This window comes from Nyctereutes procyonoides, unplaced genomic scaffold (genome assembly GCF_905146905.1).
Source record: "Nyctereutes procyonoides isolate TBG_1078 unplaced genomic scaffold, NYPRO_anot_genome, whole genome shotgun sequence".
NCBI lineage: Eukaryota > Metazoa > Chordata > Mammalia > Carnivora > Canidae > Nyctereutes > Nyctereutes procyonoides.
In genome coordinates, this window is record NW_026575030.1 from 20,068,908 (window position 1) to 20,096,622 (window position 27,715).

The 27,715-nt window shown below is 43.9% G+C and overlaps 1 protein-coding gene and 1 long non-coding RNA gene across 2 annotated transcripts; one reads left to right on the plus strand and one right to left on the minus strand.

The window, feature by feature from the left end:
* Nucleotides 1-1,918: 1,918 nt before the first annotated feature.
* Nucleotides 1,919-4,533, minus strand: LOC129503752 (uncharacterized). The gene is made up of 2 exons (XR_008663242.1): nt 4,316-4,533; nt 1,919-2,438 (listed from the first exon to the last, which is right to left on the minus strand). It is a non-coding gene; the product is annotated as an uncharacterized LOC129503752 (long non-coding RNA).
* Nucleotides 4,534-21,730: 17,197 nt separating this feature from the next.
* SMCO1 (single-pass membrane protein with coiled-coil domains 1) lies at nt 21,731-27,198 on the plus strand. Its single transcript, XM_055316066.1, has 3 exons — nt 21,731-21,928; nt 25,723-25,872; nt 26,298-27,198. Exons 1-3 carry the CDS (start codon nt 21,879-21,881, stop codon nt 26,740-26,742), a joined length of 645 nt encoding a protein of 214 aa, XP_055172041.1. The 5' UTR covers nt 21,731-21,878; the 3' UTR covers nt 26,743-27,198.
* Nucleotides 27,199-27,715: the final 517 nt, after the last annotated feature.

Here is a 27,715-nt window from a genome sequence, read left to right on the forward strand (position 1 = left end):
ATAAAAGGAAAAGTCAGACAATGCAATAGAAAAATGGACAAAAATATGAATAGGCCAATAGACATACAAAAGGGCAATAAGCATATGAAAAAGTGGTCAACTTCATTAGAAACCAGAAAGTACAAGCTAAAACACACTCCCCAGAATGGCTAACATATAAAAGTTGGCAATACCAACTGTTGAGGAAGCATGGAGTCACTGGGACTCACATACTGCATGAAAACTGCTATAACTATTTTGCTAAACTAATTGGCAGTATGTGTAAACCTGACTATCTGCATAACCTATCCAGCAGTTCCATTTCTAGATAGATACCCAACAGGAATTCATATACCAAAAGACATGTACAAGAATGTTTATAGCAGTATTATTTATAATACCTCTAAAATGGAAACTACTCAAATGTCAACAATAGATTGATTGTATAAATAAATTGTGATATATTCAGTTATAGAATACAATACAGAAATAAAAAGTGAGGGCAGCCCTGGTGGCTCAGCAGTTTAGCACCTGCCTTCAACCCAGGGTGTGATCCTGGAGACCTGGGATCGAGTCCCAGGTCGGGCTCCCTGCATAGAGTCTGCTTCTCCCTCTGCCTGTGTCTCTGCCTCTGTGTGTGTGTGTGTCTCTCATTAATAAATAAAATTTAAAAAAATAAAAAACTTAAAAAAATTAAAAGTGAGCTAAATATTTCATTCAATAAGCATGAGGGGTACCTGGCTGGCTTAGTAAAGCATGTGATTCTTAGTCTTGGGGTTGTGAGTTCAAGACCATGTTGGGGGTAGAGAATTCTTAAAAATAAATTAATTTTAAAAATATGTTTTTAAATAAAAAAACATGCATCTCACAAACATAATATGGGATAAAAAGGAACCAGTCAAAAAATAATACATACATCCAAAATAATAATAATAATACATACATACATACATCCAGCCATGACAGAGTAACTGGTATCAGACTAAACCTCCTGTCATACACAACTAGATAACTGTACAACAAATGTGAATAGTTAATCAGTCGTTGGACCACAGGCAGCACAGGACAGTAATTATGAGAGAAGGAAGAAAAATATAGTGAGCTCTACAATTTCTCTAGTGTTCTTCCTGGTAACATTTACCAAGTATCAGCATAAGAAGGAGGATCCCAGGATATCTGTGTGGCTCAGTCAGTCAAGTGTTGGGCTCTTGGTTTCCACTCAAGTCCTGATCTCAGGGTACTGGACTGAAGCCTCGCATCAGGGTTGATGCCACACTCAGCATGGAGGCTGCTTGAGATTCTCTCCCTTTCCCTCTGCCTCTCCCTTTCCTTGCTTGTGTGCACTCCCCCCTCAAATCAATAGATAAATCTTAAAAAAAAAAAAAAAAAAAGAGGATCCCAAGTAAGGCATAGCAGACTAGAGCTGAGGAAAAAGAAAAGTCAGAGCCTGTAGAAACTGAAGCAGCTAAAAGTTATAGAGCAGAACACCAGAGAGATGGGAACTATGCAGAGAATGGGATCCAGAAATCTGCATAGGATTTCCTTGTGTCTTTGGCCAAATACAAAGCAGGGAATGCAGGATGAGACCCCTGAGGCTAAGCAAAGAAAATCTGGAAAACTGTAAGCTGAATAACCATCAGAGAAACCTTGGTGTTAAGAGTTCTTGTGGGGAAACATGTTGAGAGACTTTGTTGACCTGATTCATTCAGTAAGACTAAGTTAGATCTGCTGTAAAGTGTACTCTAGGAAAAAAAAAAGTGTACTCTAGGGCCATCATCACAAAACTTAACGAGCCTGAAAAGGACCACTCTAATTCAGACTTAACAACCTACCAAAATAAAACTCAACATTTTTTCCCCCTGAATCTGTTGGACCCTGGCTCACGGGTGCCAACGTGTCCCGGTGGACGCCCCAGAGACTCAGACCCCAGACAGGCAGATGCAATTAGCAAGAGGGTTTATTGAACGTTTGCGCAAACGGGCTCTCCGCCTCCGAGGAGGAAAAGAGCCCCGATTAGCAATCACAGGGATCTTTTAAAGGCAAAAGGAAAGAAACCGCCTAAAGGCAAAAGAACCGGGAGTCGCATAGCATCCAGGTTGATTTCACAGAGGGTCAACATGAACCTATTCAGGGACATTCCAATCAGGGTGTGGGGGGAAATGGTTTTCTTATTGTGAACAGAATGCTTTTAGTTGCTAAAATTTCAGGAAGGCGCCTGGATGGGCTGCCTCTGGATTAGGGCTGGCCCTACTTAAAAGGGGGGAGGTTTCTTCATTCCCTCCTCTTGTTTGGGCTGATTTTAACCTTAAAATCTTAGGGAACATTTATTTCTTCAGTTTGGAGGGCCCGACATTGCTGAGTTAATACCAGAGCTTGGGTAATAGACAATCTTTCTCGGATGAACTGGAGCAGCCGGTAGAGGACGCAGGGGCCGAAAGTTAGCAGCAGGAGCAGGATAACTAGAGGGCCCATAATGGTAGAGATTAGGGTGGTCAACCAGGGAGACTGATTAAACCAGCTTTCAAACCAGCCCTGCTGGGCCTCCCGGTCCCTTTGTCTTTTATTTAACCTTTCCCTGAGTTTGGCCATGGAGTCTCTGATGACTCCAGAATGGTCTGCATAGAAACAGCATTCCCCTCCCAGGGCCGCACAGTCCTCCCTCTTTCAGGAATAGTCAATCCAAGCCTCTCCAGTTTTGAAGTACTACTTCTGAAAGTGAGGTGAGGGACTGTTCTAGCTTAGAAACGGACTGCTCTAGTGTCCGTAGATCATCATCTACAGCTGTTTGGAGTTCTATATAACGTCGTGAGCCCTGGATCAGAGCAGCTGCGCCAGTACCCACCCCAGCAGTGACCCCTAGTCCCAACATAACGGCTAAGGTTAGGGAAACAAGTTCGCGCCGAAAACGGGTGGGATGTTTATCATACTGATTTTCTAGAGTTTCAGCAGGGTGATAGAACACCCTGGGTATGATCTGCACCATGACACAGAAGTCGTTTGAGCTATTTAGAACCTTAGCCGACACACAGGGGGTGAGGCCTTTGTTGCATGCCCACCAAGTTCCCGGCTGGGGCTCCAGGTAAGAATCAGTCCCCAAAATCGGGGTGGTAGTGTTGCAGAGTCTCTGGTAGCCCCGGGGGGGTGTTCCTATGCAGGTTCCCTGTCCTGAAACTTCTGTAAGGCTGAGTTGTGGTTGGGAGTCGGGTGTGCATCCCTGAGTGCTAGTGATATTATTATAGGTCCCTGAAGTAGCAATTCCCTCATAATAAGGGGGGGGGATGCAAGGCAGAGCCAGCAAGATTTAGTTACATCGGGGCTGGTTCGATTAAGGGCCAGGAATGCCCCTATGATAAGATTAAACAGTCGTTGTCCCGGCTCGGGTGACGACGGCTCGGGTGACGACCGAGGGGTTGGATGACCGCGAAGTTAGTGGGTGCGGCACTCCCTGCGGCTAGGGCCGGGGCAGCTCTTTGTTCCCCGAGGACCGCGTTAGGCCCGATCGCCACGGGGTCTGGGGATTTTATTTTTAGTTTAATTCTGAATATAAAACCATCATCTGTTCTTTCTTTGTATAACCTGAGTCCCCACGTATATCCATTGGCCCAGTAAGTAGCCCTTTTTCCGGGCTCCGTGAAGGATATCCGTAGGGAGGACACCACCCTTGGCAGGGCCCATAATTAAGGGTTTTCCATTTGCTAAATGTCGGGTGAGTATAGTTAGCCTTGACAGTGATATAATCCCAGGAGGAGGAGGGCCTCCATTCTGTATCCCCCGTAGTTTCGCACCCCCAATTTTTTTTTTAAACTTTTATTTTATTTTTTTTTAATTTTTATTTATTTATGATAGTTACACACACAGAGAGAGAGAGGCAGAGACACAGGCAGAGGGAGAAGCAGGCTCCATGCACCGGGAGCCCGATGTGGGATTCGATCCCGGGTCGCCAGGATCGCGCCCTGGGCCAAAGGCAAGCGCCAAACCGCTGCGCCACCCAGGGATCCCCGCACCCCCAATTTTTACAATAGAAGTATTCCCCTCCTCCACAGGTAGGATTTAGCCTGCGATCTCTGTGGTGCCCGGGGCAGACATAAAAGGGAAGAGTGCTTGGCATGACCCTTCTATCAGGCGTGCCACATCCTCCCCATGGGTCTAATCCCAGTCGCCCTGGAGGGCTTTCTTGGTTAGGGGCTCTAGAGATGTCGAAGTATCCCTCTAGGTCCCATGGGCTAGGGGCCCCTATGGTTAGCTTGCATAGGTCAGGATATAGGTTAGGCCACCAGGTTCCCACCGGGGCGGTCTTAGTTATAGACCAGACCTCGTCACCCCCAGACGTTAGTACCTGCCAGGTTAACCTTTTGAGGGCATGAGGGTCACCTTTGGTGGAGGTGAAGAGCGCTAGGAGAGGTAGGAATATAACAACTGTCATTGAACAATTTTTGAAAGTCTTATCTTGAGCGGGTTTTGGGTGCGGTGGAGCTTCCATTGGAGTGGCTCGTCCGGTCCGTCCTGGCTGGCGTCAGCGGTGCTCGTTGATGGGGCGCGCTGGACGTGTGAGGCGTGGACCCAAGCAGCAATGCTGTCTACCTTTAGGTCAATAGTACAGTATATGGGCCCTTCCAGCGGGGCTCAAGCGTCCTGGACTCATGTCTCCTGACGTAGACGGAGTCACCGATCTGGAATGGGTGTGGGCCGGTTGTGTCTCCGGGGCGGTAGACAGCCGCAAGGGGTTTCCAGATCTGGTGCTGGATAATCTGGAGCGCCTTTAGCCTGTCCTGTAAACCGGGAGTGTTAGCAAGAGGGTCAATAGCAGAATCTAGTAAGTCCGTTACTGGTGGGGGACCTCCATAGAGAATCTCGTAAGGAGTTAGCCCATGGTGCACGGGAGTGTTCCGGACTCGGAACAGAACCATAGGGAGGAGTTGGACCCAGTCTCTAGTGCCAGTCTCCAATGTCAATTTAGTTAGGGTCTCTTTAATTGTTCTATTCATTCTTTCTACCTGACCTGAGCTCTGGGGTCTGTATGCACAATGTAATTTCCAATTTATCCCCAGTAATCTGGCCACCAACTGACTTACCTGGGAGACGAAGGCGGGCCGTTGTCCGACCCTATTACCTTGGGCAGTCCAAACCGGGGGAAAATTTCTTCCAGGATTTTCTTGACAACCAACTGGGCGGTTTCTCGCTTGGTGGGGAATGCTTCTGTCCAGCCTGAAAAGGTATCTATAAACACTAGGAGGTACTTGTTACCATATTTACCTGGCTTGATTTCGGTGAATTCTACTTCCCAATTAGTTCCGGGTCTTTCTCCCCTCATCCTGGTTCCCTCAGGCATCTTGAGGTGTTTGGTATTTACCTTAGCACAAGGTACACAAGCTTCGGTTAACTGTTGGATCAGGGAGGGGAGTTTGGGAATGTAATAGGTCTGACCTTCTCTCCAGGAGTGCTTTTAATTTTTTTTGTGTCCGAGGTGAGTCCATCGGTGGAGGTGAGTCACCAGTTCTTTGGCCCTTTTCTGGGGCAGGACCGACTTCCCTTGGTGTTTCCAGACCTTCATTTGCTCGTCATATTTTGCCCCTATTTGCTGGACGATATCTAGGTCGCTGTCTGAGTACTTGAGAGAGAGTTGCCCCGGTGTCCGGACAGCCTCTGGTACTTGTAGGGAGAGGGCCTGTGGGCCTAGTGCAGCGGCCCGTGCTGTTTCATCGGCCATCCTGTTCCCCTCTGCTACTGGGTCATTGCCTCGCTGATGCCCAGGACAGTGAATTATACTCAGTTTTCTCGGCAGAAAGAGGGAATGGAGAAGATCTTGTATTTCTTCTCTGTTTTTGATGTTTTTACCTGCTGAGGTTAGGAGACCCCTTCTACGGTATATTTCTCCATGAACATGGGCAGTTGCAAAAGCATATCTGCTGTCAGTATAAATGTTGACCTTTTTGTCCTTAGCCTTTCTTAGGGCCTGAGTTAGGGCTATAAGCTCTGCCCTTTGAGCTGAAGTCCCAGGCTCTAAGGCACTGGCCCAAATGACAGCTTTCCCATCTACCACGGCTGCCCCGGCTTTACGCTCACCATTTCGTAGAAAGCTACTCCCATCGGTGTACCAGGTTGCTTCAGCATCTGGCAAAGGCTGGTCCGTCAAGTCCCCTCTGGTGCCATGGACTTCAGCTAGGATCTGGTGGCAATCATGCATTACTAGGGAGGGGGACTCGGTTTCTGGAAGCAAGGTGGCCGGGTTTAGAGATGTAGCCGTTCCAAACGGTATCCGCTCAGAATTCAGTAACATGGCCTGATAATGGGTGACCCGGGCGTTTGAGAGCCATCGATCAGGGGGCTGGCGGATGACGGTCTCTACGGCATGGGGGACCACCACAGTGAGGGGCTGGCCAAAAGTCAACTTGTCTGAGTCTTTTACCAGGACTGCCACAGCCGCTATTATTCGGAGACATGGGGGCCATCCTGCAGCCACACTGTCTAATTTTTTTGAAAAGTATGCCACGAGCCTTTTCCAGGGTCCCAGTTTTTGAGTTAGGACCCCTTTGGCTATTCCATTATGTTCATCAACATATAGCGTAAAAGGCTTGGTTACATCTGGGAGGCTCAGGGCAGGGGCGGTCAATAAGGCCCTTTTTATTTTGTCAAAAGCCAGTTGGTGCTCCTTTCCCCAGTGGTAGGGGGTGTTGGATTTCGTGAGAGGATATAGGGGAGCCGCCATCTCCGCAAACCCGGGTATCCAGAGGCGGCAGAACCCAGCACTGCCGAGGAACTCTCGTAGTCCTTTGGCATTAGTGGGTGCTGGGATCAGGGCTACAGCCTTTTTGCGGCTCTCCATCAGCCACCTCTGGCCTCCTTCCAGGAGATATCCCAGATAGGTCACTTGTCTCTGGCCTATTTGGGCCTTTTTGGCGGAGGCCCTATACCCCAGTTCTCCCAGTCTCTCAAGCAGGGCCCCCGTACCTTTTACACAATCCTGTTCTGTCCTAGCCGCCAGGAGCAAATCACCCACGTACTGCAGAAGGACGAGGTCCAGATGGCCAACTCGGAAATCTGCCAAATCCCGATTCAAGGCCTCATCGAACAAAGTGGGGGAGTTTTTGAATCCCTGCGGCAGCCTTGTCCAAGTGAGTTGTCCTGAGAATCCCGTCTCAGGATCTTTCCATTCAAAAGCAAAAATAGGCTGGTTTTGAGAGCTTAACCTTAGGCAAAAGAATGCATCTTTTAGATCTAACACCATATACCAGACATGGCTTGGGGGTAAGGTGCTGAGCAAGTTGTAAGGATTTGGCACCATGGGATGTATGTCCTCTGTCCTCCAGTTAACCTCTCGTAAATCTTGTACCAGCCGGTAATCTCCTGTGCCGGGTTTTTTTACGGGTAATAGAGGAGTATTCCAGGGCGACTGGCAAGGTATTAAAATGCCCAATTGTAATAGTCTCTGTATATGTGGCCGAATGCCTTCTTTGGCCTCTTTGCTCATTGAATATTGCCGGATCGATATGGGGGTGGCCGAGGGTTTTAAGTTTATAATTATGGGCGGCTGGTTTACAGCTAGTCCCATTCTGGCCGTTTCCACCCAGGCCTGAGGGTAGTTAGTGAGCCATTCAGAATCTAGGGGCTGCACGGACGGTGGAGAGTCCTCGTGCAGCCGGTGTTCATCCTCTAGGCGCAAGGTCAGTACCTGGAGGGGCTGCCCTTCTGCGCCAGTAATAGTGGCCCCTTTTTGCTGAAAATGTATCTGGGCCCCTACTTTTGAAAGAAGGTCTCTGCCTAGGAGAGGGTAAGGGCAGTCTGGGACCAGTAAGAAGGAATGCGTTACTTGCCCAGTGCTCAGGTGGACCTTCCGTTCGGTTGTCCATCGATATAACTTGCCTCCAGTTGCCCCCTGAACCCAAGATGTTTTAGAGCTCAAGGGTCCTTTTGCCTCAGTTAAAACTGAATGTTGAGCTCCCGTATCGACCAGGAAGGTCACCGGCTGTCCCCCCACTTTAAGGGTTATCCGAGGCTCGGGGGGGGTTCCTGGCCCTGACACCCCTAATCTTCATCTTCTAGGGACAAAACAGGAATTGGCTTCTTTTTAGGTCCCTGCGTTTGGCCCTTCCTTGGGCAATCTTTAACCCAATGTCCTTTTTCCTTGCAGTAGGCACACTGGTCTCGTTCAACCCGTGGTCCTCTTTTGTCTCCCAGGTCCCTACTCTGTCCTGACTTACTCTGCCCTGAGCCCTGTACTACGGTGGCCAGTATCCTAGTCAGCTCTTTATTACATCTTTTATCTCTCTTATCCTCCCGTTCCTCTTGCTCTTTACGGATCCTTTCCTCCCTTTCCTCTAGGGTTTCTCGCTTGTTAAAAACCTTCTCTGCCTCTTTCACTAAGTCCTGTAAGGTGTACCCCTGAAGTCCCTCCAACCGTTGTAACTTCTTACCAATATCCGAGGCCGACTGTCCAATGAAGGACATAATTACATCTGGTTGGCGGTCTTCAGCCAAGGGGTCAAAGGGAGTATACATGCGGTAGTCTTCTATTAACCTCTCCAGAAAACCTGCCGGCGTCTCCTCTTTTCCCTGCACTATAGCACGTACCTTTGCCAAATTGGTGGGGCGACGCCCTGCCCCTTTGAGACCCGCTAGGAGTACCTGGCGATAGAGACGGAGCCGCTCCCTACCAGCAACAGTGTCGTAGTCCCAGGTCGGGCGAACCAAGGGGAAAACATCCTCAATTTCATTAGGCAGCTGGGTCGGCCTCCCGTCCGCCCCCGGGACGTTTTTCCGAGCTTCGAGGTACACGCGCTGTCTCTCCTCCGTGGTGAGGAGAGTCTGCAGGAGCTGCTGGCGGTCATCCCAGGTCGGCTGGTGGGTCAACAGAATTGACTCAATTAATCCGGTTAGCGCCTGGGGGTCTTGGGAGAAGGAGGGGTTATGAGTTTTCCAGTTGTAAAGGTCAGAGGCAGAGAACGGCCAATATTGCATCTGGCCGCCTACTGACCGGAGGGGAAATGCCTGGGAGGTCCAGACGTCTTCCGACTCTCCCCCGCGCTCTCGCCGAAAGCGGAGGCGACTGGCGAGCGGGGGTGAAGCGAGGGGTTGCCCCTCTGCCCCCGTAGAGTCGGGGGACGGAGCTGAGGGAGCGGAGGGAGAGGTAGGGGCCTCCGAGCGGGGCGTTGGGGGTTGGGCATAAGGGGGAGGGGAGGAGTCCAAGAGAAGGAGACTGTCCTGGTCCCCTGGGAGCACAGGCGGCTCCTTAGGTTTTGATTCAGGAAATTTTAGGGGGCAAAGGGTGGAGGGAGAGGAGGGATGGGGAATTGGGGGAGTGGGGCAGGGAGGGAGTGAGGGTCTCGGGCCCGGTCCCCCTTGAGAAGGGATAAAGCATTTTATCCAGGGGGGTGGATTCTTAGCGAGATCCTCCCATACTATGATGTACGGCACCTGATCGAGGTGCCCATTGGGTCCTGGCTGGAAGACCAGGGCCTTCACCTACAAGATAATATCAATATTAAAAGTTCCGTTCCTGGGCCACCCGACGTTGAAAGCCGGCCACTCTGAGGAGCAGAAGGTGACCCATCTTCGTCTTCTGACTTCGACCAAAAGATTGTGTGCCCGGCCGGCGACTTCTTCCCAGTGATCTAGAGTGAGGCTTAAAGAGGTGGTTACAGTCTGCCTGGGGTGTAGAGAAGGGGTGAGCGGTGAGGAAGAGGACAGGAAAGGAAGGAAAACACGGAACGAACAGACGCACACGAACGACAGGACTGGCGCGGCAGATTCAGATGGGAGCGGTCGCGAACAACGACCTTCCCCGAAGAGGAGGGAGTGCCGGGGCTCCGTGTCTTCCAGACCACTCCGGAGTCCGACTCCGGATGGGGACCAGGGGTCTCAGGCACGTCTGCCTCCCCCGCTGGTCCAAATACAGAGTACAGCGTCCTGCAGGCACAATACAGACCCGGCACAAAACAGACCCGGCCAGTCAGACAAACAGACGAGACAGATATGACATTTAGCGAGCTCGGTCTTACCTCCTACCGGTCTTAGGATTGAGTCTGAAAAAAAAAAAAAAAAAGTATTGAGTCTGGGGCGTCTCAGATCCCGGACGAGCCCCCAAATGTTGGACCCTGGCTCACGGGTGCCAGCGTGTCCCGGTGGACGCCCCAGAGACTCAGACCCCAGACAGGCAGATGCAATTAGCAAGAGGGTTTATTGAACGTTTGCGCAAACGGGCTCTCCGCCTCCGAGGAGGAAAAGAGCCCCGATTAGCAATCACAGGGATCTTTTAAAGGCAAAAGGAAAGAAACCGCCTAAAGGCAAAAGAACGCGGGACTCCGCATAGCATCCAGGTTGATTTCACAGAGGGTCAACATGAACCTATTCAGGGACATTCCAATCAGGGTGTGGGGGGAAATGGTTTTCTTATTGTGAACAGAATGCTTTTAGTTGCTAAAATTTCAGGAAGGCGCCTGGATGGGCTGCCTCTGGATTAGGGCTGGCCCTACTTACAAGGGGGGAGGTTTCTTCAAATCAAGCGCCTTAGACCACTCAGCTATCCTACTGTTTTTAAAAGAGCTGTTATAAATGTCGTCAAGGGGGTGCCTCGGTGGCTCAGGGGTTGAGCTTCTGCCTTTAGCTCAGGTCATGATCCTGGGGTCCTGGGTCAAGTCTCACATCCAGCTCCCCGTGGGGAGCCTGCTTCTCCCTCTGCCTATGTCTCTGCTTCTCTCTGCCTCTCTCATAAATAAATAAATAAATAAATAAATAAATAAATAAATAAATAAATAAATAAATAAAATCTTTTTAAAAAATAGAAATAAATGTTGTCAAGGATTTAAGGAAAACATGAACAAATAAGTACAGAAATGAAAACTATTTAAAAAAAAAACTTGTAATGAATTGAATTGTTCCCCCAACATTTACAAATTCATACGGTGAAGCCTTAACTTGCAGTGTGTCTGTATGTGGAAGTAGAGACTTTAAAGACGTACTAAAAGTTGAGTGAAATCATAAGGGCGGGGCCCTAATCCAATAGGACTACTGTTCTTTTTTTTTTTTAAAGATTTATTAATTTATTCATGAGAGACACTGAGAGAGAGGCAGAGACACAGGCAAAGGGAGAAGCAGGCTCCCTGCAGGAGCCCAATGTGGGACTCAATCCTGGGACTCCAGGATCACGCCCTGGGCGGAAGGCAGATGCTCAACTGCCACCCAGGTGTCCCATGACTTCTGTTCCTATAAGAAGAGACACCAGGGAGGTGCTATACAAGAGAAAAAGCTATGGGAGGACAGAGTGAGAAGGCAGATAGACATCTGCAAGCCATAGAGAGAAAGATTTCAGGAGAAATCAAATCTGGGACACCTTGATCTTGGCCTTCCAGCTACCAAAACTATGAGAAAATGAAATACCACTCAGCCTATGTGTATTTTCTCCAGGTAGCTGATGTGGGAAACAAAGGCAGAAGGAAATGTAGATTTAATTAAATGTCCATATAATCTGCATCCTATTGACAAATACTTGAGATAGGCAAAGTGCAACATTCCTCCAGGAAACTCCCTCTTTGCTGTAGGGAAAAAACAACCTTAGCTTGACAAAGCAAGGCCTCCAGGATCCTGGGAGTCTTCGTTAGCATATGAAAGTCCTTTTGGAACTTCCTTATCTTTGCTTTCCCAACCCCAAAGTATATAATTCAGTTACCCCTCACAATCCCTGAGGTGGCCGCAGCTCTTTCTGCCCACAGGTCCAGCCCCCATGATTTAATAAAACCACCTTTTTGCACCCAAGATGTCTCAATAATTATTTCTTGGCTTTGCCTCCAGACCCCAACACTACTCTAAAAATTCACATCAGTAGCCACAGAAGACGAACATATCTGGCTAAACCACATTTTATTTACCTATTCATCAATTGATTGGCAACATTTGGGTTGTTTCCACGTTTTGGTTATTATGTATAATGCTATGAACATTTATTACAAACTTTTACAGTATGTATTTTTGATCAACCATCTTGAGTATAATTTACATAATTAAAAATTTAAGTACATAGCTCAATGAGTTTAACAAATGTTTGCAACCATTTACCTGTGTAACTATCATAGAACTATTCTCTCATGATAGATTAGTTAAGCCTATTTTCAAGCTTCAAGAAAATAGAATCCCTAGCAAAGTATTTTTGAAATTTGTAAATTTTGTTGTATTTATCGATGGTATATTCAATTTTAATGCTGAAGTAATATTCTATTGTATGAATATACCACATTTTGTCAATCGATCCACTTATTGATGAAAACCTAGCTTGCTTCCAGATCAAGCGATTATAAAGCTGCTACAAATATTCATATACAAATATACTTGTGGATATACATTTTCATTTCTCGAGGGACCAATGGCCTATTACTTTCTTAGGACTGCCATAACAAAGTCTCATAAACTGAGTGGCTTAAGGCATAAAAGAATATGTCTTAAGGATTTTCTGGAGACTAGAAGTCTGCAAACAAGGTATCATCAAGGTCTGAAGCCTGTAGGGGAAGATCCTTTCTTATATCTTCCTAGTTTGCAATCCTTGGCATTCCATAGTTTACAGTTTTTAGGATTACAATTTGCCTTTGACATCATATGACAGTCTGCCCTTGTATGTGTCGGAATCTCATCTCTTCTCATAAAGACACTTTTAGTCTGAATGTATCCTCCTAAATTTAAATGCTGAAATATAAACCCAAAGGGGACGCCTGGGTCGCTCAGTGGTTGAGCATCTGCCTTTGGCTCAGGGCATGATCCCCAATTCCGATGGAGACCCGCATCAGGCTCCCTGCATGGAGCCTGCTTCTCCCTCTGCCTCTTCTCTGCCTCTCTCTCTGTGTGTCTCTCATGAATAAATAAATAAATCTTCAAAAAAAAAAAAAAAAGGTATTAAGAGGTGGATCCTTTGTAAAGTGCTGAGGTCAGGAGGGTGGAGGCCTTGTGAATGGGATTAGTGCCTTACTAAAGATACTCCAGAGAGATCCCTAGCCTCTTCCACCCTGTGAAGACACTAGAAGTTACAAGCTATGACATAGGAAAAGAGGGGATGCCTGGGTGGCTCAGTGGTTGGGCGTCTGCCTTCTGCCCAGGGCATGATTCTGTAGTCTCAGGAGCCTGCTTCTTCCTCCACCTGTGTCTCTGCCTCTCTCTCTCTCTCTTTCTCTCTCTCTGTGTGTGCCTCTCATGAATAAATAAAGTCTTAAAAAAAAAAAAAAAGGAAGAAATAGAAAAAAGGCCCTCACCAGAGGGGAACCATGCTGGTGACTTGATTTTGGACTCTCCAGCCTCTAGAACTGTAAGAGATAGGAACACCTGGGTGGCTCAGTGGTTGAGCACCTTCCTTTGGCTCAAGTTGTGATCCTGGGGCCCTGGGATCACGTCCTGCATCTGGCTCCGGCTCCCTGCATGGAGCCTGCTTCTCCCTCTGCCTGTGTCTCTGCCTTTCTCTCTGTGTCTTTCATGAATAAATAAATAAAAATCTTTAAAAAGAAAAAAAAACTGTGAGAAATAAATTCCTGTGGTTATAAGCTGTCAGGTCTGTGGTATTTTTTTTATAGCTGCCTCAAAGGACTAAAATAATACTAGTCATATTGGATTAAGAATCCACCCTACTCCAATCTTATCTTTCTTATTTGCAAATCTCTTTTTATTTCACCTTCAGTTTTGAAGGATATTTTTGCTCAATAGAGATTTGCAGGTTGGTAATTTTTTCCTTTTGCTTTCGTTTTGTTTACTTATTTTCAAATGACAATACAATTTCCTCTGGCTTGTATTGTTTCTGATAAAGAATGTTTATTTTTGTTTCCCAGTATTTAATGCATCTTTTTTTCCTTTGATGCTTTTATGATGTTCTCTTCATCATTATCTTTCAACCATTTGATTTTAACATGTTTTGGTATGCTTCTCTCTTTTTCATTTAGCTTTATTGACAAATAAAATTATAAGATATTTAAAGTGCACAATGTGATGATTTGATATACACATGCATTGTAAAAGGATTCCACCCATCAAGTTAATTATCACATCCATCACTTTACATATTTATCATATTTATCCTTTTTTTTTCCAGTGAAAAAATTTAATTTCTACTCTCAGCAAATTTCAACTACACAATACAGCGTTACCAACTACCGCCATCTTTGCCATTGCTTTTCCTTAGGTGTATGCTGCTTGGGCTTCTTTGAATTTCTTGGAATTATATGTGTCATCAAATTTGGAAACATTTCTTCATCAAATATTTTTTTCTACTTCCTTCTCTCTCTTTCTAGAACTCTAATATATATGTATGTATGTAAGAACTCTTGATATTGTCTCACAGTTTGCTGAGGTTCTGTTAATTATTTTTCAGCCTTACTTCGCTGTGCTTCAGTTTAAAGAGTTTTTGTTGCCCTGTGTTCAGATTCATTGATTTATTTTTATTTTTATTTTTTTTTTCATTGATATTTTTGTTATAGAATTTCTTTTCCTTTAGTGCCTATAGGTCGTGGTCATCTGGTTCTTGACCACACTGCTTTGAAGAATGAAGATATAGACCAGATAGAGTGGCGGGCAGCCAAGCAAGGTTCAGTGATAGTACAAAGATCTGGAAGAGGGAAGAGACCCAAGAGGGTTGCCATCAGCATTTCTAAGTATAGGGGCTTTTATGGGCTCATTGGCAGGCTCTTTCAATCTGCTTAGCCCTCCATAAGCCTGTCAATCCAATCAGGTTTTTCTCCTCTACTTATCACATGGGAAAGTGTGGAGGGCTCCTTCCAGAGCAGTATAAAATCCTTTTAAGGGTGGTTTCCTCTTAGGGCAGGGGGCTCCTTATCCCTGCCTGCCATTCTTCCAGAGATCCTTCATTATTTTTTCATCTCTAGCTCCTGATTTATCCAGTGCATTTTTAATTTCAGATGTTCCTTAAATTTCAGCTCTAGAATTTCCATTTGTTCTTATTAGTTTGTTAGGCCTGCCATAACAGAATACCAGAGAGTGGATGGCTTAAAAACCAAAAATACATTTGTCACGTTTCTGGAGGCTGGAAGTCCAATATCAAAGTTTATGTAGATTTGGTTTCTCCCAAGATCTCAATCCTTGGCTTGCTAATGGCTGCCTTCTCATTGTGTCCTCATATGGCCTTTTCTCTTATGCATGTACATCTCTGGTGCCTCCTTTTCTTATAAGGATACTAGTCATATTGGACTAGGTCCCCACTCTATGACCTCATATAACCGTAATTACCTCATTACCTTATTTCCAAGTACAGTCACACTGGGGGTGAAAGTTTCAGCATATGGATTTGGGGGATACAATTCAGTCCATGGCATCACATAATGGGATATTATTCAGCAATAAAAAGGAATGAAATACAGGTACATGCTATAATATGGATGAATCTTGGACACGTTATGCTAAGTAAGAGAAGTAGTCACAAAAAACTATATGTTGTATGATTCCATTTATATGAAATGTCCAGAACAAGCAAATCTATAGCGACAAAAAGTAAATAAATGGTTGCTAGTATTGGCACAGGGGGTGGAGGGATTAGGAAGGAATTAAGAGTGACTACTGAAGGGTATAGGGTTTCTTTTTGTGGCGATGTAAATGTTCAACATGAGTTATATGAGGGTTGCACAACTCCATGAGTATGCTAAAACTCTTGAATTGTACATTTAAAATGAGCCTATTGTATGATATATGAATTATATCTCAATAAAGCTATTAAGAACACACTGATGATTCCATTTATAAAAAGGTCAAAGATAGACAAAACTAATATATAATGAGACATAATAATTATCTTTTGGGAAGAGAGGGAAAGCAATTATTGGGAGGGCCATGAGGTCCATGCCAGTTCTGGGACTTTGATTTAGGTTAAAGTTACATGAGGGTATTCACTTGGTGATAAATCATTGAAAGGAAAAAAACCATTTCCTCTCTATACTCAATACTTGTGACACTGTGTGTGGGATTTTCCACACCAAGCAATTCACCAATTCTTGGAAGACTCTGGCTAAGTGTCCTACAATTTAATACAATTCTAAAACTGATTCCCCAGAGTTAGCACAGACCCTACAAACCAAGGACTTAGTCCCACAAGACTGTCCCCATTTCAGAAACCAATAAAAATTCCCAAGTTGTCACATGTACTTCTGACTGACTATAAATCTGAGGTTACCATTACCTCTTCCTCAAACTTGATAATTTGTTAGAATGGTTCATAGAACCCAAGAAACAGTTTAGTTATTATCATTGATTTATTACAAAAGACATATTAAAGAATATAAATGAATAGCCAGATGAGAGATACATAGGTGAGGTCCAGAAGGGTCCTGAGCATAGGAGCTTCTGTCCCTATGGAGTTTGGGGTACACCACTTTCTTGACTTATGAATGTCTTCTTATTAACCAACCCAGAAGTTCTCCAAATCCTTTTGGTCAGGATTTCTTTGGAGGTTTCATTATAGTAGGTTAACTGATTAAATTGTTGGCCATTAGTGATTAACTTAAACTCCAGCCCTCTTCCCTCTCCAGGAGTTAAGGTTCCAACTCTCTTAATCATGTAGTGGTTCCCCTTGCAACCAGCCCTTATCTTTAGAGGCTTTCTAAAAATTACCTCATTACTAAACTCAGACGTGGTTGAAAGGGGCTTGTTATCAATAAGGCACTCCTTTCATTTTTATCACTCTGGAGCTATTTCAGTAACTAGAGATAAAAACCAAATATTTTAATGAAATCTACTTCTTTCGCCTGTTTTAGGAGCTGGGGACAAAAAATAAAATCGTAATAGATGCTCTTATGGTTCTTATCACTTAGGAAGTGACATGAGTTTTATTAGCTCTGTGTGCAGAACTGGGACAAAGATCAAATATAAATCTCTTATTATATCACATCATAGTCATTAAGCTTATGATATACAGCTTTCTGTGTATATGTTATACTTCAATTTTTAAAGTGTCTTATTAATTGAGTGCTTGGGTGGCTCAGTAGGTTAAGCAACCGTCTCTTGATTTCAGCTCTGGTCATGATCTCAGGGTCATGGTATAGAGTCCACAGACTCCACACTAAGTGGGGAGTCAGCTTCAGGATTTTCTCTCTCTGCACCTCCCTTCTCTCTTTCTAGAATAAATAAATAAATCTTTAAAAAATAAAAACAAAATGTCCTATTAATTTTTAAAAATTCAGTGGATTTGAAGTAGGTAAGCCATTTGTATGTTTTTGTTTTTGTTTTTGTTTTTTTTTAGCATTTCCTTAATGGAAGCTTCCATAAGAACTCCACTACCTATGACTATACCTATATGTGTAAAATAAAATCGAAACTAACACAAATTTTGGGATTAATAGCTGATCTATCCGGTAGAGTCTGCTAAAGTTCTCTGAGATTAATACTTGAACAAGAAATGTGACACAGACAGTAAGGGTGTAGTCTTAATTTAGCTTACCCTAGAGCAGGACCTAAGATGAGAATTGTACAAATTTCCAAAATTGTGCAAATGAGAATTGAAGTCATTCCAGGAAGTACATATAGTACAGAAGTAGAAAAATGAGACAGAGAAAGGAAGGAACCTGCCAGAGTACCGTTAAGCAGTAAGTTCCCTCTGTGTATAACGTAATCTCTGGCACAAACTCCTGGATCTTTTCTCTGAGTTAGAAGCCTCTGGAAATAATATGACTCTATTAGTACCTGTATTTTGAATTCAGCACTCAAAGTATGGTGCTCAAAGTATTCCATTGTTAGTACTTGATTCAGCTCTGTAATAAATGCAAATATCTGCTGCTTTAGATGTTTGTTCCAGCAGAGCAGAGTACCATCTATTTCTTGGCACCGCTGTTCCGCTTTTGAGCACAGCATTCTTTTAAAGATCAATACCCTGCAACAGAAAGCAGGCAGGAATCCAGGATGCAGCTTTGTTATAAAAGGTTTTTGGGAGAAAATATTTGAAAAATCGGTAACAGGGGTGCCTGGATGGCTCAGTCAGTTAAGTGTCTGCCTTCACCTCAAGCCATGGTCCCAGGGTCTTGGAATAGAGCCCCATGTTGGGCTTTCTGCTCAGCGGGGAGTCTGTATCTTCTCCCTCTGCCTGCCACTTTGGCCTGCTTGTGTTCTCTCTCTCTCTCTTATTCTCTGTCAAATAAATAAATAAAATCTTTTTTAAAAACTTGAAAAAGGGATCCCTGGATGGCTCAGCGGTTTGGCGCCTGCCTTTGGCCCAGGGCGCGATCCTGGGAACCCGGGATGGAATCCCACGTTGGCTCCCGGTGCATGGAGCCTGCTTCTCCCTCTGCCTCTCTCTCTCTCTCTCTCTCTGTGTGTGTGACTATCATAAATAAATACAAATTTTTAAAAAATGTTTAAAAAAAAAAAAAACCTGAAAAAGCGGGCAGCCCAGGTGGCTCAGGGGTTTAGTGCCTGCCTTCAGCCCAGGGCCTGATCCTGCAGTCCAGGTCGAGTCCCACATCAGGCTCCCTGCAGGGAGCCTGCTTCTCCCTCTGCCTGTGTCTCTGCGTCTCTCTCTCTCATGAATAAATAAATAAAATATTTTTTAAAAACTAAAACAACAAGATACAATATACACCTATTTGAATGGCCAAAATCCAAAACAGTGACAACACCAATATGCTGGCAAGGATGCAGAGCAACAAAAACTATCACTACCTGCTGGTGGAAATGCGAAGTGGTACAGCCACTTTGGAAGACAGTTGGACAGTTTCTTACAAACATACTCTTACCATGCAATCCAGCAATCATGCTTCTTGTTATTTGCTCAAATAGACCAAAAATTTATGCCCCCACAAAAATGTGCACTCGAATGTTTATAGCAGGTTCATTAATAACTGCCAAAACTTGGAAATATTCAAGATTCCTTCAGTAGGTGAGTGAGTAAAGAAACTGGTACATCTGAACAATGAAATATTATTCAGCCTTAAAAAGAACTGAGCTATCAAACCGTGAAAAGACATGGAGGAAACTGAAATGCATAGTATGAGTGAAAGAAGGCAATCGGAGAAACCTACATACTGTATGTTTCCAGCTATATGACAGGGGAGATGAATCCACAGAGCATAGAGGATTTTTAAGACAGTGAAACTCTTCTGTGTGATACTACAATGGTGGATACACGTTATTATACATTTGTCAAAGCCCGTAGCATGGACAAAGTCAGGAGTGAACCCTAACGTAAACTGTGCACTTTGGGTGATAATGACAAGACAGTGTAGTTTATCAGAAATAACTAATGTAACCACTGTGGTGCAGGATGTCTGTAGCTGGGGAGGTGGGGCCTCTATGAGGGCAGGGATATACCTTCTGTACTTTTACCTAAAACTGCTCTAAAAAATAAAGTTCACTATTTAAAAAAAAAAAAGTTTGAAAGGCAGTATGACAGGGGAGGGCCTGAAAGATGAGCCTGGCAGATGAGATCAGGAAATTACGAGTTTGGACAGAGAAAAGGAAATCAGGCAATCAAAGATGGAGTGATCAGCAGGTATTGTTTAGCTCTGCATAGACAAGTGCAAGCTGGGAGAAGGGAACAAACACTGGATCTCCATAGGCAGGCAGCACCTAGAGGAAACAACACTGGCGGGTGGAATTGGTAGGCTCTTTTTTTTTTTTTTAAGATTTTATTTTTATTTATTTATTCATGAGACACACACACACAGAGAGGCAGAGACATAGGAAGAAGGAGAAGCGGGCTCCTTGTCCATGCAAGGAGCCCCATGTGGGACTCGAACCCGGGAACCCGGGATCACGCCCTGAGCCAAAGGTGAACGTTCAACCGCTGAGCCACCCGGGGGTCCGAGTTGGTAGGCTCTTACCCCAAGCAGAACTTTTTATGCTTTGCCCTGCTCGCAACATTTTTCTGGGGGCGGGGTCCCCAATGCCTTATTCTGAGATACCAAGTTAAATGAGTGTTCAGCATTCTCTCCTTCCTTCTCTGTTTTATTTTCTTGTCAAGGTTCTGGCCACTGATCTACCCATAAAAAAACTAATGAAGGGTTTCAGGAGAAATCTCAGCAACGAGGAACCTGATATATAACGTATCCTTCACTGAACTGTTAACTCCCTAAGAGAAGCCCAACTTGGGCAGCCCCGGTGACCCAGCAGTTTAGCACTGCCTTTGGCCCGAGGTGTGATCCTGGAGACCTGGGATCGAGTCCTGCGTCAGGCTCCCTGTGTGGAGCCTGCTTCTCCCTCTGCCTGTGTCTCTGCCTCTCTCTCTCTGTGTCGGTCATGAATAAATAAATAAAATCTTTAAAAAAAAAAAAAAAAAAGAAGCCCAACTGCAAAAGGCTTAATCAATAAGGCAAAGTTACTCCTTACAATAAGTACACCAGCAATGGAATGATTGTAGGGGAGGTTACTTTGGTGACAAGTTTTTGTTTTGTTTTGAATTTTTTTTTCCTTACGCTTTTGCCAGACTCCTATTTCCCCCACTCACAACCCTTGGCAACCACTTTTCTACTTTTCTGTTTCTGGGTTTGACTTTTTATTTAGATTCCACATATAGTAAGTGATACGCTGCAGTATTTGTTTTTCTCTGTTGGGCTCATTTCATTTAGCATAATGCCCTCAAAGTCCATCCATATTGATACAACAGCAGAATTTCCTTCTTTCTGGACAGTTAGGCCATTTCCATATCTTGCCTATGGTGAGTAATGCTGTAAGGAGTGCAGATACCACTTCCACATCCTCTTCCCATATTTTTATTTGTTTTTAAAGGTTTTATTTATTTATTCATGAGAGACACACAGAGAGACAGAGACACAGGCAGAGGGAAAAGCAGGCTCCCTGTAGGGAGCCCCATACGGGACTTGATCCAGGGTCTCCAGGATCACACCCTGGGCTGAAGGCGGTGCTAAACCACTGAGCCACCCGGGCTGGCCCAGGAGACTTGTTTTATATCTGTTTTTATTTTCTTATTTATTTATGTATGTATGTATTTATTTTTAGAGAGAGAGACAGAATTTTTTTTTTAATTTTTATTTATTTATGATAGTCACAGAGAGAGAGAGAGAGATTGAGGCAAAGACATAGGCAGAGGGAGAAGCAGGCTCCATGCACCGGGAGCCCGACGTGGGTTTCAAATTTTTTTTTTTTATTTATTTTATGATAGTCACACACACACACAGAGGAGAGAGAGAGAGAGAGAGGCAGAGACATAGGCAGAGGGAGAAGCAGGCTCCATGCACCGGGAGCCCGACGTGGGATTCGATCCGGAGTCTCCAGATCGCGCCCTGGGCCAAAGGCAGGCGCCAAACCGCTGCGCCACCCAGGGATCCCTCGACGTGGGTTTCAATCCCGGGTCTCCAGGATCGCACCCTGGGCCAAACTGCTGCGCCACCCAGGGATCCCGAGAGACAGAATTTTAAGGAGGCCCCACACCCAGCTCTAGGCTCTATCTCACAACTGATCATGACCTGAGCCAAAATCAAGAGTAGGATACCTAATAGCCTGAGCCACCCAGGTGCCCCCCGTCTATTACTTTCAATACTTAATCTAATAGCAGAAGCTCTCAATAAATATTTACTAGTTTCTAAGGATGACTAGGTTGAGTAATTTTTTCATCAAATTTAATCCTAGTATATGTATATATTTGTATATCCATATATACATTTATCAGAATACACATAGAGCCATGATTATATCTGATTGTTTTGCTATGTTGATGTACTTACAGTTCACTTTACAAAAGCAAATATTATAGTGCGTTCTAGGACACCTGTGTTCGCATGATCAGCTCTTTGAAACTATATTTGGATGTACAAGCTATTAAAAGCTTCTTGCACTGAGTGACCTTTCAGGCAGAATTTAGATCAAATACTCATACTACTGCTGCCTGTTGCTGAGTGGAAGACAGCAGAAAACCCTGGATTCAAACCTCCCTTAGGTTTTTGTTTTCCTTGTTTTGTTTTCTTTCATTTTGCTTTAAGAAGATGAACAATGAAACCACAACCCTGATATCCTTGAAGAAGGCAATGAAAAGGTTCCTAAGGGCTACAGGGCGGGAACAAGCATAGGTCTGCTTTTTTGGGAAGATGGGTAAGAGAAAAATAAAGAATAAAACTAGGCAAAGAACTACAGGCCTGCTGATCAGAATTCTGTCTCTGTTTAAAGTGGTTTAAGTCTTCCAGGTTAAAAATATATATAAAGTAATAATCTAAAAAAATTACTCCCAGGTGAATTCCATTCAATTAATGCATGTGCTATATTCTAGGTATACAAAATAAGTAAAATATGGTTTCTGTCCTCAAGGTGCTCAAAGCCTATAGGGATAACAGAAAACTTCAAAAATAGTTAGAATTTAATGTGATTGACATGATGGTGATATTCCTAAAGGGCCATGAGAACATGAAGAGAGGATCAATTAAATTTGCCTTGTACACTAGGAAAAGGAACCCTTCCCAGAGAGACAATTAAGCTGGATCTTAAAGTGTGAATAACAGGTTATGAGAAAGAGAAATATGGGAAGGAATTCTAGGCTGAGGAACTGTACATACTATATGGAAGCCACAGAAGCCTGGAATCGTATGCTGTGTTCAGTGCACTGCTAGATGTCTCTCGTGATTCATGATTAGGATACGAGATGAAAAAAAAAAAAAAAAGATACGAGATGAGGGATCCCTGGGTGGCTCAGTGGTTTGGCGTCTGCCTTTGGCCCAGGACGTGATCCTGGAGTCCTAGGATCAAGACCCACATTGGGCTCCCTGCATGGAGCCTGCTTCTCCCTCTGCCTGTGTCTCAGCTTCTCTCTGTCTTTCATGAATAAATAAATAAAATTTTTAAAAAAGGATACGAGATGAGTGGCAAAAGATGGGAGCAAAGGGCTAAGGGCTTTATGTTTATCTTCCTGAGGATATCTAGTTTGGCTCTAACTATCAGTGGATAACATAGATAATCAGTTGAGTTACATGATCAGAATTGTGTTTTATTTTATTTTTAAAAAAGATTTTATTTAAAAAAATAAAAATAAAAAGATTTTATTTATCCATGAGAGACACAGAGAGAGAGGCAGAGACACAGGCAGAGGGAGAAGCAGGCTCCCTGCAAGGAACCTGATGTGGGACTCGATCCCGGATCCTGGGATCATGCCTTGAGCTGAAGGCAGACGCTCAGCCGCTGAGCCACCCAGGCGTCCCAGAATTGTGTTTTAGAAGCATATTTCTAGAGGATGGATTAGAGGTAGCAGAAATTGAAAGCAAGGATTTGTAATCCTAGGTCAAAATGAAAGATAGTTATTACCTGGTTTAGTGGTGATGGAGAGGAAGGGATAGTTTAGAAGCATTAATGGAGAGGAAGAAAACAAAGGTCAAAATTATTCTGAGATCTCTAGTTTAAAGCAATTGATGGTGATGTCCACTAACAAACCTGGGGAATTATAGTAGAAAACAGACTTGGATTTGCAGACATGTTGTTTAGGATTTATTTGGAATGGTGTGGGAATGTCTTTTGGTCAGAGCCTTCCAAAGAACTGTTAACAATTGTGAACTCCTATACTGACTGAGAAACTAGAGCTCCTCTCTAGAGTTCAAGCTAGAGATGACCTATAAGCAATATAGTCTTTTTTTTTTTCAATATAGTCTTAAAGATGTCAAAGTTAACACAAGCAGTATGCCAGATGACATTGTTTTGACATGTAAACAGAGATTGCTGGCATGTTAGGTCATGCAGACTTACACTCCTATGAAACACCACACATTTCGTAGTGGGCCTTATCTATATGTAAACAAAATACCCAAAACAGTGAGTAAATACCACCATAGTAATTTCTGAAGATGAGAGAGGGGGAGAGATAGTAGGTTCAGTTTAAGACAGGAGAGTTTGACACCTCCATCCAGGTGGAGATGCACAAAACATAAAGATACAGGTCTAGTGCTTAGGAGAGAGCTGGTACCTGAAACTAAATTAGCCTTGAGATAAAGTGAGGAGCAAGAAGAGAAGATGGCCAAAGACAGAACCTGGGCAGCCACAACAGCATTCAGGTCCCTGAGGATATAGAAGCTCAAGGAAGTGGTATGTGTATTTGTATACCACTTTCACGAAAAACAATTCAGGCAAGTGAGTTGTGTTGTTTCAGTTCTTTGTGATTCAGTTTGACATAATTCTGGTGTCACAGCACTGTCTGATGATTAAGCCTGTTCAGAGCTATCCAAATGCCCATGTTGGGTTACACAGCTTGGCATCTCATTCACATCATAGATGTTGATCATATGAGACATATTTTATTACTTCTGTCTAAGACCTTTGCTAGGTATTGGGGGACAGGTATAAGGATGGCCAAGAAATAGTCTCTGATTCCCCCCAACAGCTCACAATTCATTCATGAAACGGTAATCCTAAAAATAAAGCAGAGGGGGCCTGAGTGGCTCACTGGTTAAGCATCTGCCTTTGGCTCAGGTTATAATCCCAGGGTCCTGGGATCGAGCTCCATGTAGGGCTCTCTCCTCAGCAGGAAAGCCTGCTTCTCCCTCTCCCCATTGCTTGCTGCTCCCTCTGCTTTTGCTTTCTCTCTGTCAAGCAAATAAATAAAATCTCTAAAATAATTAAATAAAAATAAAGCAGGAGGTAGGGAGTGACAGGTAGTGGAGGAGGTCCCTCTGAAACTTAAGTAGGCAGGGTGATCTCCAGGCATAAAGTCTAGTAGATTCAAGAGAATAGTGGAAAATGAGCTTATCCTTGAAGGTGGGAGAGGATTCCAGAAGTCAGACCAGAGAAGTGCACCTTATTAAATACTGGTCCCAGCACCTAGCTAGCATGACATTAGGTCTCAATCTTTTGGAGACTCAATTTCTTTATCTATGAAGTCTATTTTTAAAAATAATCTCGGGGGCAGCCCAGGTGGCTCAGGGGTTTAGCACCGTCTTCAGCGCAGGGCATGATCCTGAATCCCGGGATCGAGCCCCACATCGGGCTCCCTGCATGGAGCCTGCTTCTCCCTCTGCCTGTGTCTCTGCCTCTCTCTCTCTCTCTCTCTCTCTCCCCCCTCTCTGTGTCTCTCATGAATAAATCAATTTAATAAAAAATTAAAAAAAAAATCTCTACACCCAATGTAGGGCTTGAACTATTACCTCGAGATCAAAAATCCCATGCTCTTCCAACTGAGCCAACCAGGTGCCCCTCAATTCCTTTACCTGCAACATGATAAAAATGACTGCTTCACTTTTTCTGGTTGTTGTGAGAATCAAAGTAATGCTTGTATTTAAGTACTTTTTTTTTTTTTAAATGTAGGCTCCAAGCCCTATGTGGGGCTTGAACTCAAGACCCTGAGATTAAGAGTTGCATGTTCCACTGACTCAGCCAGCCAGGTGCCCCTAAAATACTATGTAAAGTATAAAGTACAACACAAAATCAAGTCGTGGCAGATAATTCAAGTAATTAGACAATTCAATATAAGGGAATTGGCAATATAAGGAATATAAGAACTAGGATGATGGCTAGAGAGAATGGCAAATAGGAACATCTGCTCATAATCTTAAATTTAAATAGCTACCCCAATTTTTTTTTTAAGATTTTATTTATCCATGAGAGACACAGAGAGAGAGGCAGAGACACAGGCAGAGGGAGAAGCAGGCTCCATGCAGGGAGCCCGACGTGGGACTCGATTCCCGGACTCCGGGATCACGAGTTGAGCCCAAGGCAGTCGCTCAACTGCTGAGCCACCCAGGGGCCCTCACTACCCAAATTAATAGTGGTTATAAACAATGTATTAGAGTCTTATCTTAGGCAAAACCTTAGCTTTGTCCCTTGTCCTAAAGTACCCCTTGATTCTTTTATCTATAGAGTAGACCACAAACTCCAAGCTTTAGAAGCACAGTTTAAAGAACTGGACTTCATCAAGGATAGTTTGACGCAGAAATTTGAACATCATAGCAAGGCTTTGGCAAGCCAGGCAGCCCAAGATGAGCTGTGGACAGCAGTTCTGGCACCCAAGTGAGTATCCAATGAGAAATCAGTGGAATTTTGTGGCTTCATGAGAGCTTGCAGTGATCATGCTAATCTTGGATTTCAATGGATTGTGAAGAAATCCTATTTCCTTATGTTAATCCATTCAAAAAAGATTAATTTGAGCACCTGTAGCTACGCCAGCACTGCCATATGCATTTCATCAGTGTCTCTTGTTTGCCAATAGCTTACTAACACAGAGATGGTTGACGTAACTCCTCTGCCACTGAGAAATGTGTAGTGTGAGTGGCCTGAGAAATAAGCTATCCAGCGTAGTGTAGGCCCTTTCTAAAGTAAGTATTTTCTAAAATACAACAACTGGTTCTTGTAGTGGGTTTGTATCCTGATGGAATTCACTGTATGTTTGTACATCAAGAGTCCTACTGATGAGCAGCTCTCCACATTTTTTGTAGATTCACTTCAATGGAACTGAATATTTTACACAGCTACGTTATTGATGTACTCGTCTGCTTGCACACCCATGTGGTTGAGAAGCTGCCAGACCTGGTGAGAGGTCTTCCCACCTTGGCCTCTGTCCTAAGACGAAAAGTCAAGAACGGGCGCATTAGAGCTGTGTGGGAGTCTGTCCTGGAGGAGTGCGGGCTGCAGGAAGGAGATATCAGGGCACTTTGCACCTTCTTTATTGCACATGGTAACAAGACGGAATACTATGTTGCTAAGGTGAGGCACATGTATATCAGAGATGTCAGTGTCCTGATCACTAACATGGTAAAGAACCAGTCTCTGCAGGGCGTTTTGCTGAGGGCTGTTCAGGTCGTTGAGAAGGGGAAAGCAGTGAGTGCTCCCGAAGAGCCGAAGTCCTCCCTGAAAGAGTTGATACCATCTGTCAAAAACTAACTTTGATGACCAAGAGATTCTTTTTCTAGTAGTTTATCTTGTAAACTGGGGAAGACGATGTATGTACAATGTATTACAGGTTAATTTTTATAGCAAAAGTGAGGGAGCCCAAACAAAATATGATAAATTGATATAGTGGATACTTTCTGTGTAGCAATATAAGAGAATGAAGAGAATGATGTGGAGCTATCACCAAGATGCGTTATTTTAAAATATTTCTGATATATTGTTAAGTGGAAAAAAAGGGCAAAAATAAATACACACACACACACACACACAGCTAATATATCCATAAATTTCATAAGCTGCTTCTGGAGAGATATGTTACAAAGTAAGAACATTGGTTGTCTCAGGGAGAAAAATGAAGAGGCTAGAGGTCAAAGGTAGGAGAAATTCTCACTCTCAATCCCTTTTGTACATTTTGAATTTTGAACCATGTGAATGTACTATATATTAAAAGGCAAAAAAAAAAAAACCCAATAAAGACACCTAATATATACTGTATGTTGTGCATTTTCACTCTGGTACACTACCACAGTTATTTTACACTGGAAAGGGAACTCTTAGACACTGACTATATATGAAAATATTTATTGGGGCCCCTGGCTGGCTCAGTTGATAGAGCATGTGATTTTTGATCTCAGGGCTGTAGGTTTGAGCCCCATGTTGGGTACAGAGATTACTTAAAAATAAAATCTTAAAAAATTAAGAAGGTATATTTATTGAACACCAATGCCAGGTGCTAGGTGCTGAGAATAACAGAAACATTTAAAAATGTGGACCCTGTCTTCTAGGTAAAGGTTAAGTGCGTGCGTGTTTTATTTGGGAGGTACAAATTCAGATCAACCAAAATGAGGTAACATGAGACACAGCAGCTTGTTTGGCAGATAAGTGTACCCAGTCTTGGAGCTCCTGGCTGGCTCACTTGGTAGAGTATTTGACCCTTAACCTCAAGGTTGTAGGTTCGACCCCC